The 15976-nt window shown below is 41.9% G+C and overlaps 1 protein-coding gene across 2 annotated transcripts in view; it reads left to right on the forward strand.

Moving 5' to 3' along the window:
• The window catches only part of FAM81A (family with sequence similarity 81 member A), an 84080-nt gene that overhangs the window by 33367 nt on the left and 34737 nt on the right, over nt 1–15976 (forward strand). For both annotated transcript variants that reach the window (XM_025295701.3, XM_044925061.2), the window contains one exon: nt 15200–15318. In XM_025295701.3, coding sequence (XP_025151486.1) covers nt 15200–15318 — 119 coding nt within the window. The remainder of the gene's footprint in view (nt 1–15199; nt 15319–15976) is intronic.

Raw genomic sequence — 15976 nt, forward strand, 5'->3', positions numbered from 1 at the left:
ATAGTAATTTCAGTTCTTCTGTTTTTTCCATCTGAAACACATTTTGAGTAATGATTATTCTTTCCTTAACCAGACAGCACTCTTCCATTTACATATATTTTTGGAGTGTGTAGTTTGCAAATGAATAGATGATTTCCATTTTAGAGAGGGAAGTCTGAAGAAAATCTATTTCTGGAAAAAAATTTTACTTTGCATATATGAGCACGCACTTTTTTATAACTAGTAATAACTGTATATCATTATGAAGTAACAGAAGATAGTTTGGAAATTTAATAGACTTTTATATGAAACAGTAATTACATAGTTTTTTATATATTGTGAGCCTAAGCATGTTTACCCAAACATAACTAAAATTAAGATGCTTAATGAGACATCAGAATTGCCACATTGTAGCCAAACTCTGTTAAAATGAAATCATAGTGTAGATTAAAAGTTTTAAAATACTAAAAGTAAGTCTTTATTTTTAAGCAACATAAAATTGGAAGGATGGATGCTATGAATAGGTGATTGCACACTTAAAGGAAAGAGATGTGAAGATACTCAAATTGTATTTAAATGATAAGAAAGGTGTATTTTTTGTCTGTAGATTCTTAATTTATTCTGTAAATTGCCTTTAAAAAAAATATTCTTGTGGCTTCCCTGGGTCTTCGTTACTGTGTGTGGGTTTTCTCTAGTTGTGGCTAACAGGGCTACAAGATCTCTAGTTGTGTTGCACAGGCTTCTCACTGTGGTTGCTTCTCTTGTTTACAGAGCGTGGGCGCTAGAGCACGGACTCGGTAGTTGTGGCGCATGGGCTTAGTTGCCCCCCAGCATGTGGGATCTTCCTGGGCAAGGATTTAACCCATGTCCCCTGTGACTCAGTGTTAAAGAATCTGCCTGCTAAGCAGGAGACACAGGTCTGATCCCTGGGTCAGAAAGATCCCCTGGAGGTGGGCTTGGCAACCCATTCCAGCGTTCTTGCCTGGGAAATCCTGTGGACAGAAGAGCCTGGTGGGCTACAATCCATGGGGTCATAAAAGAGTCGGACATGACTTAGCGACTAACAACCACCTCCACTGTATTGGAAGGCAGATTCTTAGCCACTGGACTACCAGGGAAGTCCTTGCCTGGTTTTTAGGTTATTTTCATCACTGGTTCACACTGGTTTTCCAGTTCACTCAGTAAAATTTACTGGGTATTTGTTTTGTAAAAATATATCCCCACAGAGTGATTTTGTATTAAAAAACTAAAGCCGAAACCATTCTCAACATATACAGCTCACTTCAGGCTTCTGATAGAGCTAGTTGAATTGAGGTATGTTAATACTGCATCCTGGGACTTCCCTGGAGGTCAATGGCTAAAACTCTGTGCTCCCAATGCAAGAGGCCCTGGTCTGGAAATTAGATCCCCCATGTCACAGCTAAAGATTCTACATGCTGCAATGCAGATCTAAGATTCTGTGTGTTGCCACCAAGACCCAGAACAGCCCAATAAATAAATAAATATTAAGAAAATACTCTATCTTGGTAAGTTTGGCTCAATAAGTCTTTAAGATTATCATGTGGCTCTGTACACAGTTATATACAAGAAGAAAAGTAAAATATATTGTTAAACCACTGGCCTATGTGATCCTCAAGAACTAGAAATGAATCTTAATTTATTTTTAGCACCTCTACAGTGTCTCGCACATCGTAGGAGCTCAAGAAATCTTTCATAATCAAAGGTTCTGGGGTCCTTGGTTCTTTGAGAACCCTATAGTTATTGCCCATGTTCTTTCGGCAGATACAAATATCAAAACAGATGATTCCTGTGGGCTAGTATCTAGTAGGTGCCTGATAAATATTGACTAAAAGGATCTATTGCTTTAATACATCCTGACTCATTGTCTCCATTGACAGTTTACATTGCTATATGGAGTATGTTATCAATTATGTATTCCTCAGAAACTTTCCACAAATTAACATCATCATAAATTCAGAAGAGGTAATGTAGTCAACTATGAATTATACATGTCTGGATTATCTATACTGTTTTTGATTTAAGCTGATATCAGTCCCTGGGAGCCAAGTCCTGGTAAGCAGTCCGTGGCCCTTTTTTTGGGAAGGGAAGGTGAGCTTTCCTTTCCTGCCAATTTGATGGCTTAGGGAAGTATTTGGGACCCCTGTGTCTCCTTGGGGCTTTCATCGTGTCTTTGGCCTTTGGGAAGCCAAGCAGTGGGGTCTGCTACCCAGCTGGCTGGAATCTGAAGACCTTCTCCTGGTTTCCATGTGCTCAGGTTTCATAATGTCCTGCTGGCTTGGAGTGTTTCCTTTGACTGAGTTGGGAAATGGGAAAATGTATCAAACCCTTATTTAATTCACTAGATGATACATAATTTTCTGTCTTAATAATTTGCAAATGGGCTGTTGAAGAGTTTGCTAAGGTCAAGTGATGAGTGCATAGGGGCCCTTATTAACATGTCACAGCAGAGTTGTGGACAAATGATGTTAACGTATCATTGGGATGAACAGACAGGAGCTTGGTTCGTCATGAATCTAGCGCACCGTCAGTGAGGAGAGCACCTTGGCCATTGGACCTCATATAGTTACCTAAAAAGGGAACTTCAGCTTGTAGCTCTGTCGTTTTGTCCCATTGCAACAGACATATTAGTAGAATAACATTGATGATTGTCATGTGTATAGTCTGTGACCTCCAAAGAGATAGAACCAATAGCACATATTTACGATAAGGTTTTGGCTCACATGATTATGAAGACTGAGAAGTTCTACCAGTCTGCCATGTGTAAGCTGGAGTACAGGAAAGACGGTGGTGTAATTCCAAGGCTTGAGAGCCAGAGAGACAATAGTGTGGATTCACTTCAGTCCAGGTCTGAAGACCTGACAATCAGGAGTGCTGAGGGCAGGCCAGTATCCCAGCTCAGGTAGGCAGAAAGCAAATTCCACCTTCCTTCTCTTTTTTTTTTTTTTGGTATTATGACACTCAGTGGATTGGATAATGCCTCCCCAAGTTGGGGAAGACCTTCTGTTTTACTGACTTCACCAATCCAAATCCTAATCTCTTCTGGAAACACCCTCACAGACACCCCCAGAAATAATGTTTACCCAACTGTCTGGGCATCCCATGGCCTAGTTAAGCTGACATAATTAACTTTCACATTATCCAAATTCTTTTTTGTTTTTTTTTTAACTCTACCCACTAGACTTGGCTTGTCATGTGGCTTGACTCTAGGGGGAGAAGATAATGAATGGAGTTTGAATATTTGTTTAGTTCTGAATATTTGATAGAGATTTTCCATGTAAATTAACAAATTGGTGTTTTGGTGTCTGCCTTGTCTGTAATACATTTTAGCTTGTCTGTCTCCATCTTTGAGGGCCTGATCAGCTCCAAGCACCAGCTAGATGGAGTCTTTGAGCCTTCAGTATAGACGATCAAATCCTGGAACATGGAGGTAAAATAATTAATAAATTACTCAGCCATCTACTGGGAGCCAGGCCTTATGTGAGGCACTGGGGCTAAAGCTGTGACTCAGGCATACAAGACCCCTGCTTTTAGGCCTGCTGCATGTTCTAGTGGGATTTATAGGTGCAAACCCTAAGTGGCCAGGGTAGTTTCAGCCTAAGTCCAGGGCTCTGAAAAGGTAATTTGATGGAGAGTGATTGTGGGCTGTTGTAGGTGGGGGTATAAGGTGACATGTAAACTGAGACTAGAGTGACAGAAGGGCCAGCCAAGCCAAGGTGATGGGGTGGGGGGAGGAGACACACACAGAAGAGAACATTCCAGAGAGGAGGCACTGCAGGTTCCAAGGCATAAGGTGTAGAAGCTTGGCATGTTAGAGGACCAGAAAGAGGACCAATGGGACTGGAGTGTCGTGGGTGGGGGGTGGGTGGAAGTGGGTGATGGGAAGCCATTATTTAATTTTAAACAAAAGAATTTAGAGAAATCATTCATATGTTTGGTACTGAGGATACATTAGTGAATAAAACGGATGAAAAACCCTTGCCCTCGTGTTGCTTACAGACTGATTTGTGTTTCAGAAAGATCCCTCTGACTGCTGCCTGGAGAAGGGAATGTAGGGAAGCTAGAATGGGGGCAGAGGGCATCCAGAATGGCTTGGATTCAGGAGTCAGGGTAGAGATGGAGAGAAGTGGATGGGTGCTAGATCTGTCTTGGAAGTGGCGCTGATAGGACTTCCTGCACATTAGAGTTAGAAAGACTTCTGCTTAGGACTCGGCAAGTTTTAGGGGTCCATCAGGGCTTCCCCTGTGGCTCGGTGGTAAAGAACCCACTTGCAATGCAGGAATCGCAGGAGATGAAGGTTCAATCCCTGGGTCAGGAAGATCCCCTGGAGGAGGAAATGGCACCCACTCCAGTATTCTTGCCTGGAGAATCCTATGGACAGAGAGGCCTGTGGGGCTGCAGTCCATGGGGTCACAAAGAGTCGGACAGGACTGAGCGACTGAGCACACACGCATCAGATATCTGGGTGGGCATGCCAAGAAGGCAGTGGATATACGAGGCTGGAACTCTGGGGATTTTTAAGTCCTAGAGTCGGACACGACTGAATGACTTCACTTTCACTTTTCACTTTCATGCGTTGGAGAAGGAAATGGCAACCCACTCCAGTATTCTTGCCTGGAGAATCCCAGGGACGGGGGAGCCTGGTGGGCTGCCGTCTCAAGGGTCGCACAGAGTCAGACACAACTGAAGCGACTTAGCAGCAGCAGCAGCAGTGTGAAAATTAAAGAGCCATTGTCAGGAGATGCTGTCTTATGAGGCCCTGCGCTACCATAATTGGGTCCTTCTTCATGGGATTTTGGAGTTATATTTTCATTTCCAAGTCCTCACAAATCTGAGGAGAGTTGAAGAAAGAGAAGCATGGAGGGCTGTTCTTCTTGGTCATTCCTAGGCACCCCTGGCCCGTCTGTGGTGAGATCCCTGGGCATGGGTCTATATCTCCTTTGCAAAAAACGCATGATAGAATGCTGTGAAGCTCATACAGGGCGGGTCTTTCCTACTACCTCTGGCAAGGGATCATCCTTAAAGGTAGGCCACATATTAGAAAAAATACATGAAGACTCAGGACATCACTTTTTCAAGGTGACTGGCCTCTTCTCTCTTCTCATGTGAATTTAGACCATGTACTTCCCACCCTGTAGTCTTACTTGCTACAACTGAGATTCCTGAAGGCATGCTTGGTGCTCAGCACATAGTAGGTCTGCAGAAAAGAGTTTCTTGAACTGAATTGGCAATAATGGAGAGTTGATTATATGCTTTTTAAAGTAAACACATAATGATGACATATTGTCCCAAAATGACAAATTAGAGAACATTTCTGGCTTTACAGAAGGATTGTTTTTCTAAGACTTCATCATGTGGGGGTGTTCAGTTGCTCAGTCATGTCTAACTCTTAGACTTCATCATAGAATTTCTTTAAGTAATAAGCTCTAGAATGCCTTCTGTTTTCACGTAACTTTTCAGTAATGTGAATGTTGTGTTAAATTCAGACATAATTCTCTCTGTATTATTCAAAGAAAACACTTCTAATATAATATCTCATTCATCTGCATAAGAATTCTGAAAGTTAAATGGGCTATTCTGAGCATTGAAGCACACACTCATATCCTCTAAGCATTAACACACACACACATACTCACTTTTTTTCTGGTTATAAAAATAATGTAAGCACATTGTGGAAAATACAAAAAAGGAATCAACTGTAATCTAACCCTAGAGATAAGCGAGGCGTTAATATTCTAGTATTATTTTTTATGTACCTTATACACAGCAGGAATCATGCTGTGTATTTATTTATACTCTTTCTTTTTGCTTAATAGTAAATTGTACACATTTTCTCTGGTTTCTAAGAGCACTCCATGAACCTCTTACTGGTTGCATAATAATATACCATGTAGATACCTTGTAAAATACTTGGTCTATGCATCATACTATGAAGACATCTTTGTGTATTCATTTTTGTCATAATACTTATTGTTTGTTTTAAGATTTATTTCAAGAACTGGTCAAAGGTTATGAACATTATGAATATAGTTTTGAAGGACTGTGCTCTGGAAACGTTGTAGCATGAGGGCCAACTGTGCATTTTCAGTTTTTGATACACATTTTAAAATTATAAATTTACTAAAGTATTTACTTCTTTCATAGATGGAAATGGTACAATTTAAAATGTTTTACTTTTAAATAGACATCACTTTTTAGAGCCACTTTAGGTTCACAGCAAACTTGAGCAGAAAGTGCAGAGTTGTGACTTACATACCCCCTGTCCCCACATAAGCACAGCCTCCTGCACTGTCCTCATCTGCAGCATAGTGGTGCATTATAATGATATGGTTTTATTTCCTGTTTCTTTGCTTATAGAAATACTGGACTTTTAAAAAAAGTGTCATTTATTTTTAGCACCTGTTTTGTGAATTGCACTCATGTTCTTTGCTTAGTGATTTTTTTAAAAAGATTTGTGTGTTTTATTTTTTGGCTGTGCTGGGTCTTCATTGCTGCATGCAGGTTTTCTTTAATTTTGACTAGTGGGGTCTACTCCTCATTGTGGTGTGGAGGCTTCTCCTTGCGGTGGCTTCTCTTGTTGTGGAGCACAGGCTTCAGTAGTGGCACAGGGGCTTAGGTGCTCTGTGACATGTGGGATCTTCCCAGACCAGGGATTGAACCTGTGGCTCTTGCATTGCAAGGCAGATTCTTAACCACTGGACCACCAGGGAAGCCCTGCTTGGTGACTTTTTTGATTGAGAAACAAATGAAATGATTGGTTGGAGCCTTTGTCATTTGTACAGTGTCTAATGCAGTGTTTCTCCAGGAGGGGTCTGTGAACCATGACCTTCTACATTTCTGGGCCCTTGCTTTGGTTCCCTTGGAGTGGGGTCCAGAGACCTGTGTGTTTAACAGGCCATGTGGGTGTCCTTGCACACCCCAAAGATGGCTGAGAATCCATAGTCATAAGCTTTATTAGAAACAAAAATTTGAAGCATTATGTACCAAATAATAAGTATTAACTTTCTATTAACTGTAACAATAAGCATTATTTCCTATTAAAAGAGAAAGAGCTCACTAGCACATTCTCATCAGTGGGAGAGTGTCAGAACCAGATTAGTCAGATCTAAGTTTTCTTGCAAGATTGTGTTCTGATGACTAACATTTTATTATTCACAGGTGATTGTAACTGGGATTGCATTCTTCTATTCTGTTGAGCAGGTTCATTCAGAAAAAGCTGGAAACGACAGCAAATAAGATAGGTCTCGCCGTTCCAAATTCCTTTCAGTGAAATTTTTTTTATTGTCACTATCGGTGTTACTCAGTCTATAGTGACTTCAGCCAGATTTCCAATAAAGAAAATGCAGAATCCTCATATTCCTCATTTCTGTTTTTTACAAGGAAATTTGAAAATCCTTAAAAACATGTATGTAAGTGTACTTTTCTGCCTATATGTTATACTTAAAAAATAGTCGATACTGGGGCTTCCCTGGTAGTCCAGTGGCTAAACTCTGTGCTTCCACTGCAGGGGCATGGGTTTGGTGCTTGGTTGGGGAACTAAGATCTCCCATGCTGCATGGTGTGGCCAATAAATAAATAAATTAATTAAATTAAAAAAATAGTTGATAGAAGGGAGCACAGAAGCAGTTTATGCAAGGCATAAACATATTTTCTAATGGAGCTTGCCTGTTTATTTGCAAATTGGACTGCAAATTGTCAGAATACCAGACATCATCAAATTTCCAGAAATGGTAGCAACCAAGTAGTTATAACCTCAGATATGCAGATGACACCACCCTTATGACAGAAAGTGAAGAGGAATGAAAAAGCCTCTTGATAAAAATGAAAGAGGAGAGTGAAAACGTTGGCTTAAAGCTCAACATTCAGAAAACGAAGATCATAGCATCTGGTCCCATCACTTCATGGCAAATAGATGGGGAAACAGTGTCAGACTTTATTTTTTTGGGCTCCAAAATCACTGCAGATGGTGACTGCAGCCATGAAATTAAAAGACGCTTACTCCTTGGAAGGAAAGTTATGACCAACATAGATAGCAAACTGAAAAGCAGACATTACTTTGTCAACAAAGGTCTGTCTAGTCAAGGCTATGGTTTTTCCAGTGGTCATGTATGGATGTGAGAGTTGGACTGTGAAGAAAGCTGAGTGCTGAAGAATTGATGCTTTTGAACTGTGGTGTTGGAGAAGACTCTTGAGAGTCCCTTGGACTGCAAGGAGATCCAACCAGTTCATCCTAAAGGAGATCAGTCCTGGGTGTTCATTGGAAGGATTGATGCTGAAGCTGAAACTCCAGTACTTTGGCCACCTCATGCGAAGAGTTGACTCATTGGAAAAGACTCTGATGCTGGGAGGGATTGGGGGCAGGAGGAGAAGGGGATGACAGAGGATGAGATGGCTGGATGGCATCACCAACTTGATGGACATGAGTTTGAGTGAACTCCGGGAGTTGGTGATGGACAGGGAGGCCTGGCGTGCTGTGATTCATGGGGTCGCAAAGAATTGGACATGACTGAGCGACTGAATTGAACTGAAGTTGTTATACATGAATGTATCCTTAAATGTCTAGATTGGTGCAGGAGGCAATAGGAAGGTCAGTGGCTTGGTGTGCTTTCTTTCCTATCGCCAATTCTAGGGCCACCTTCCTGATCAGCTGGGATGGGCAGGCGGGAAGGCCTGGGGAGCCAGCAGAGACCTGGCCTGAGAGAGCATGACAGTGAGGTCCTGGACACTGTGGTTTAGGAGTCAGAGAGAGAAGGCCAGTCTCCCTGGGCTCATGCACCCTGTGATTGAGCTGGTCTTCTGCCCTCACAGGCTAGGCAGGCTTCAGAGAGGAGGGTGCAGAGATGCTTCCTCCTGGCTCCTCACCTGGATGCTGGCTCTGTGAGGTCACTGGCTGCACCTCCAGCTCTTCAGCTTCTTCCACCATACTCTTCCACTAATCTTACTCCAGTGAGCAGAGAACAAGAAGAGATGTCACACCTGAGGGGGCCCAGCAGCCAAAGGGAGGAAGAATAAGCACAGCTGTTAGAACAGACCTAAATGAAGTAGGCGACAGGTGGACCTTGAGTGAAAAATAATTAGGGCATGTTATGGATTGAATCAGAGAAGGCAATGGCACCCCACTCCAGTACTCTTGCCTGGAAAATCCCATGGATGGAGGAGCCTGGTAGGCTGCAGTCCATGGGGTCACTAAGAGTCGGACACGACTGAGCGACCCTTTCACTTTTCACTTTCATGCATTGGAGAAGGAAATGGCAACCCACTCCAGTGTTCTTGCCTGGAGAATCCCAGGGACGGGGGAGCCTGGTGGGCTGCCGTCTATGGGGTCGCACAGAGTCGGACACGACTGACGCGACTTAGCAGCAGCAGCAGCATGGACTGAATGTTTGTGGCCTCCACCCCCGCCCCCACCAAATTCATGTCTGAAGCTCTAACCTCAGTGTGATGGTATTTAGAGGTGGGGCCTTTGAGCAGTAATTAGGTTTAAGATAAGATCATGAGTGTGGGGCCCTTATGGGATTAGTGCTCTTATAAGAAGAGGTAGAGCTTCTTTTTTCTGGCATGTGAGGACCCAGTGAGAAGGTAACTGTCAGGAAGCCAGGAAAAGAGCCCTCATAGTACATGCTGGTACCCAGATCTCAGACTTCTAGCCTTCAGAACTGCAAAAAAAAAAAAAAAATTATTGTTTATTTATAATACTCAGTCTATTTATAAGGTGTTTTGTTATAATAGCCTCAATTGAGTAGTAAGACAGAGATTAAGGAGATCTGAATACAACATAAAATTTCTTCCTTGAACTTAAATTTGTAAAAGTCAGTAGAGACACAGATGATTGCTTTTATGAATTGAATTAGTTGCCTATGAGGGAAAGTAGATGAAGTACTGAAAAATCAGTACCAGATACAAGGAGAGAAAAATCATGAGGGGGAAGATACAAGACTTGGAGGGCAGATCCAGGACAGCCAGCATGTGAATAATAGGAATTGCAGAATGAGACAAAAAGCAGAGGGAGAAAAAAACAATAATAGAAGAATGTTTACCCGAGTTGAAGGTAAATCTGAGACTACAAACTGTAATGTTCAATGAGTTGTAGGTAGAAATGAATTTTTTAAAAAATCCACAGTTTTTTTCCTGATAAAAATCCTCCACTCCAAAGATGAAAAACAAGCATCTAGGCATAAGGAGGGAGAAGGCAATGGCACCCCACTCCAGTACTCTTGCCTGGAAAATCCCATGGATGGAGGAGCCTGGTGGGCTGCAGTCCATGGGGTCGCTATAAGTTGGACATGACTGAGCGACTTCACTTTCACTTTTCACTTTCATGCACTGGAGAAGGAAATGGCAACCCACTCCAGTGTTTTTGCCTGGAGACTCCCAGGGACGGGGGAGCCTGGTGGGCTGCTGTCTGTGGGGTCGCACAGAGTCCGACATGACTGAAGCGACTTCTCAGCAGCAGCAGGCATAATAAGGCAAGGTATTTTAGGGGAAGAAGCATCAGACTGCCTGTCAGCTTCACAGTTCACCATGAGGAAAGGCATTTATGTCAAGAATTTCATACCCTTTCAGTTTATCACCCATCCTTCACCAGGAGGGAGAAGAGAACAGACACAGCAGGGATCCAGAGGGTCTTTCATCCAAGTGTCTGGTCTAAGGAAAATGCTGGAGGAAGGACTCTAACCAAAACACAGTGATGGTGCCCGGAGATCCTAAGATTGGGGGGAAAGGAAAAGGAGAAACACAAAAGATAATCGGTGATCTTTAGGAAAAGACCTATCATTTCTAATGAGAACTAAATGTATACCACAGGGAACTTAGTGCTCTGTGGTGTGGCCGATTCATTTTGCTGTACGGCAGAAACTAACATTGTAAAGCAACTGTACTTAAAAAAAACCCCAAAACCCTATCATTTCATGTAAATGAATATCAGTAAATTTAACAGAAGCCTTAAAAGAAAAAGGAAGGAGAAAAAAATAAAGATAATAAAGAAGGGCCATTCAAGCAAAATTCTAATTGTATCTCAACTAGAAGTACTGGGTTATTTTAGCAAAGAATGGTTGGTGTGGGGAAGAGCAAGAGGGGACAAAAGTAAAAATCCTTCCACGTAAGTCATCCTGGGTGAAGGGTGAAGGAGGGTAGGTGTGCCTTATGTGGAGGAGAGCAGTGCTGTGCAGGGAAAGAGCCGGGAGTAGGTGCAGATATGGTTATAAAGGTTGGGAAAGGTGAGCTGAGCCATTCATGGGCCATCAATGGCCAGGGACGCTTCACAGATAACAAAGGGGAGAAAAGGTAATGCATGGTAACCTAATTAAACCAGGCAAAACGGGGGAAAGGAGAAAGGAAACAACAAAAAGCGACGTAAGTTGTAACTATAAAGTGAGATGTAACAATAAGGTCCTGCTGTATAGTACAGGGAACTATATTCAATATCCTATGATAAACCATAATGGAAAAGGATATGAAAATGTATATATATATGTATGTATTGATATGTATATATGTATGTATGTATAACTGAGTCACTTTGCTGTGCAACAGAAATTAACATAACATTGTAAATCAACTACAATAATTTTTTTTTTAAAAAGTGAGATGGAGGGACTAACAAAAGCAGAAAGCAGCATAATGTCATGAGTGAGAGCCCAGTCAGTGGAGCCAGGCTCCTGGTGCCAGTCCCAGCTCCCTCATGTACTGACTGTGGCTTTGGGCAAGTTACTTGACCACTTAGAGATTTCACCATCTGTGAAATGAGGGTAATAACAGTCCCTCCTTCATAGGGTATTGTGAGGATTAAATGAGTTAACATACCTACAGCATTTAGAACAGTGCCTAGTGTAATTAGACCAAGCAAGTGTTTGCTTTATTATTTATAAAGTCTAGTAGCAATTTTAATATTAGGTAAGATGAAGCAACATTACAAGCACTAAATCAGATTAGGAAGGTTATTATATAATGGCCATGGCCACTTTGATTTTAAATCTGTATGTGCCAAATAAAATGGCAGCTAAATAAAGTAAACAGCATTACAAATGAAATGAGAACTTGAGGAAGACATTTTACAGTGAGAGAATTCAAGATCTAGTAGGCAAAATAGACAAGATCTAGAGAAAGTGAATAATGAGTACTTTCTTGGTGGTCCACTGGCTAAGACTACTTCATGCTCCCAATTGCAGGGGGCCTGGGTTCCATCCCTGGTCAAGGAATCAGATCCCACATGCTGCAACAAAGACTGGGTGCAGCCAAATAAATAAAAACTATTAGAAAAGAAAAGAAAATGAGTAATGGAATCAGCAAACTCAGTCTAATATGCAATATTGAAACTTTTGTTCTTCGAATAGTTTTTTTGCATGGAACTTTTGAAAAATCAGTCATATGTGACAAAGCAAATTTTAATACATTAAAAAATTAGGTTTACAGACCATACTTTTGATCATCAGTTCAGTTCAGTTCAGTTGCTCAGTTGTGTCCGACTCTTTGAGACCCCATGAATCGCAGCACGCCAGGCCTCCCTGTCCATCACCAACTCCCGGAGTTCACTCAGACTCACATCCATCGAGTCCATGATGCCATCCAGCCATCTCATCCTCTGTCGTCCCCTTCTCCTCCTGCCCCCAATCCCTTCCAGCATCAGGGTCTTTTCCAATGAGTCAACTCTTTGCATGAGGTGGCCAAAGTATTGGAGTTTCAGCTTTAGCATCATTCCTTCCAAAGAAATCCCAGGGCTGATCTCCTTCAGAATGGACTGGTTGGATCTCCTTGCAGTCCAAGGGACTCTCAAGAGTCTTCTCCAACACCACACTTCAAAAGCATCAATTCTTCGGCGCTCAGCTTTCTTCACAGTCCAACTCTCACATCCATACATGACCACTGGAAAAACCATAGCCTTGACTAGATGGACCTTTGTTGGCAAAGTAATGTCTCTGCTTTTGAATATGCTATCTAGGTTGGTCATAACTTTCTCTTCCAAGGAGTAAGCGTCTTTTAATTTCATGGCTGCAGTCACCATCTGCAGTGATTTTGGAGCCCCCAAAAATAAAGTCTGACACTGTTTCCACTGTTTCCCCATCTATTTGCCATGAAGTGATGGGACCGGATGCCATGATCTTCGTTTTCTGAATGTTGAGTTTTAAGCCAACTTTTTCACTCTCCTCTTTCACCTTCATCAAGAGGCTTTTTAGTTCCTCTTTACTTTCTGCCATAAGGGTGGTGTCATCTGCATATCTGAGGTTATTGATATTTCTCCCGGCAATCTTGATTCCAGCTTGTGCTTCTTAACTAATACAATTAGAAATAAATAATAGAAGTGATGAAAAGAAAACTTGAAAATGAAGAAATCCTAAGTAATTCTAAAGATACTTAGATATCCTTAGACCAAAGAGGAGTTCAAAACTGAAATTGAAACAGTAAAAACACTTTACACCCAACCTATGCCCACAGCAAATGCTGTACTAAAGGGAAAATATCTTCATTATTAAGGAAGAATTAGTTAAAATAAAGGAATGTCGTGCTCATCTTTTAAAATTTAAAACCACAAGTTAAAAAAAAAAGCTAAAGAGAATTCATAAATACTTAGGCTGACATCAGACAAATTGGAAATTAAAAAAAAGTGACTGAAAGGGGAAGGATATACTGTGAGAAGTCAAAAACATTCTCTTTGGAAAGATGGAAAGAGAGTGGTTAGTGGGGCAGGGAGTGTAGAGGAGAGAATATGGGGAGTGGAGGACGGAAGGGAAAGAAAGGGATGAGCAAAAGAATAACGAAATGTTCAGAGAAACATCTGATACAGACTTTTGCTTTTGAGAGATCTCCTGTTCCCTAGGATTCAGGTTTTCTTGTCTGTCTGTCTCTCTTTAGTGCTTCAGTCTCAGATTCTTTGCTGGTTTGGCAGGCAACATTGCAGCATGGTTGGGAGGACAGATTCTGGAGCCAGGTGGCCTGGGCCAGTCCCAGCTAGCCACTTGCTCTCCAGATGTTATCAGTTCAGCTGTTGGTGCCTCACTTCCTGGTACAGGGATCCTGAGAGTACCTCCCTCACAGTGCTGTGTGGATTTGTGCATGTCAGCATGTAGTGCAGCCCCAGGCTCCTCCCAGAACGTGCTCAATAAACTTCAGGGGTGTCCTCTTCATCACCATCATTCCTTTGCAGATTTCCCGGGATGGATGCTCCTTGAGGTCATGTTTTGTGCTGGGTCACTCCATCTTTCAGCAGTTCTGCTTTCATTTAATGTCTTTTCTCTGAGATGCATTCTACCATTCCAGTATAAATATTGTTACCGAATAGGTACTAGAAAGAATCATTAGCATTTGCTGTATTTACCATGTAGTGGGCATTGTGCTTGGAGAAGGCAGTGGCACCCCATTCCAGTACTCTTGCCTGGAAAATCCCATGGATGGAGGAGCCTGGTAGGCTGCAGTCCATGGGGTCGTGAAGAGTCAGACACGACTGAGTGACTTCCCTTTCACTTTTCCCTTTCATGCATTGGAGAAGGAAATGGCAACCCACTCCAGTGTTCTTGCCTGGAGACTCCCAGGGACAGGGGAGCCTGGTGGGCTGCCGTCTATGGGTTCGCACAGAGTCGGACACGACTGAAGCGACTTAGCAGCAGCAGCAGCAGCAGCAGGGATTGTGCTTAGTGCTTTATATGCATTATCTTATGTAATTTCCCATAAAGTGGCCTTAAGAGTATAGTCACCGTTACTATCAACAGATGAGGAAAAGGAAGCTCAGAAAGCTCTAGACACTTGCTCAGGATCACACAGCTAGAGGGACTGACATTTGAACCTCTTTGATGTTTTTCTTTGCCCCTTTTTCTTGATTTATTACTTCTCAGATTTAGGGATTGTTTGCCTAAAACAATGACAATCAAAAAGCACACTGGAGTGGGGTAAGACCTCTGTACCACCTTCCATGAGTCCAGGCTCCTAGTCTCAGCTTTGTCTCTGCCTATGGCGGAACCTCCATCCAGTCACCTGACATCTGAGTCTAAATGATTTTACTGGTAAATGCAGGACCTTGGTCTGAGTGACATCTCTGAGGTCTCTTTCCAAGCCCCTGGTTCTCTGTGGATGTGTGCATCAGGTGATGCTTATAAAGGAGCCTCTTCTGAAAGGAGTTAAACATTCCTGTTTTTGCCAGAAGTATCAACTGCGTCTGTGGTACCTTGTGAGTTCCCGGATGACCTCGTTGGTGTTTTTGTGTGTTGCCCAGGTACTCCAGGAGCAGATCCGTGCCCGGGACAACATTAGCTACGGAACTAATTCTGCCTTAAAGACCCTGGAGATGAGGCAGCTCTCTGGCCTGGGGGATCTCCGGGGAAGAGTGGCCAGGTGGGTTGTCAGGTATTTGTATCTCTGTGTATCAAGAGTGATTTCTCATCAACTTCATTTTAATGGGGAATATATTTATGAAGCGCCAAAGCAGAGTCTTTGTCTTCTTCTAGTACATTGTCTCCTTTGCCCATAAAATCTACTGGTGGAAGTTAGACCTTGTTTTGAGTAGCCCTGGTTCAACTGTAATTCTGTAGTTGGAGCTGTGTGTGTGGAAGGTGATGAGGGGAGGGCTCAGTTGACCTGTGTAATTTGCTAGATGAATGTTATATTTATTGAGCTCAATAATACAATGTTGGAACTTATAGTTTGTATGTCTTTTTTTGAAGGAGGGCATTTTACATATCTCATTTATTAGCTAAGATGATCAGGACTAATTGATTTAAAAAATTTTTATTAATAAAGTAAATCTAACATCTATTTTTTCTTATTTTAAATTAATTTTTATTGGACTATAGTTGCTTTACAGTAGTTGGTGTGTCTTTTTAAAATTTCATTTTCTCTGAGGTATGGCAGAAATCAACACAATATTGTAAAGCAATTATCCTTCAATAAAAAATAAATTTTTAAAATCTTTTCATTATTCTTTTTTATTACCTTTTCTGAAAGTATCAGTCCATGGTAGATTGTACACTTGAAAAAGAGACCTTTCCTCTTG

The sequence above is a fragment of the Bubalus bubalis genome, chromosome 11 (genome assembly GCF_019923935.1).
Source record: "Bubalus bubalis isolate 160015118507 breed Murrah chromosome 11, NDDB_SH_1, whole genome shotgun sequence".
In the NCBI taxonomy this organism is placed as follows: Eukaryota; Metazoa; Chordata; class Mammalia; order Artiodactyla; family Bovidae; genus Bubalus; species Bubalus bubalis.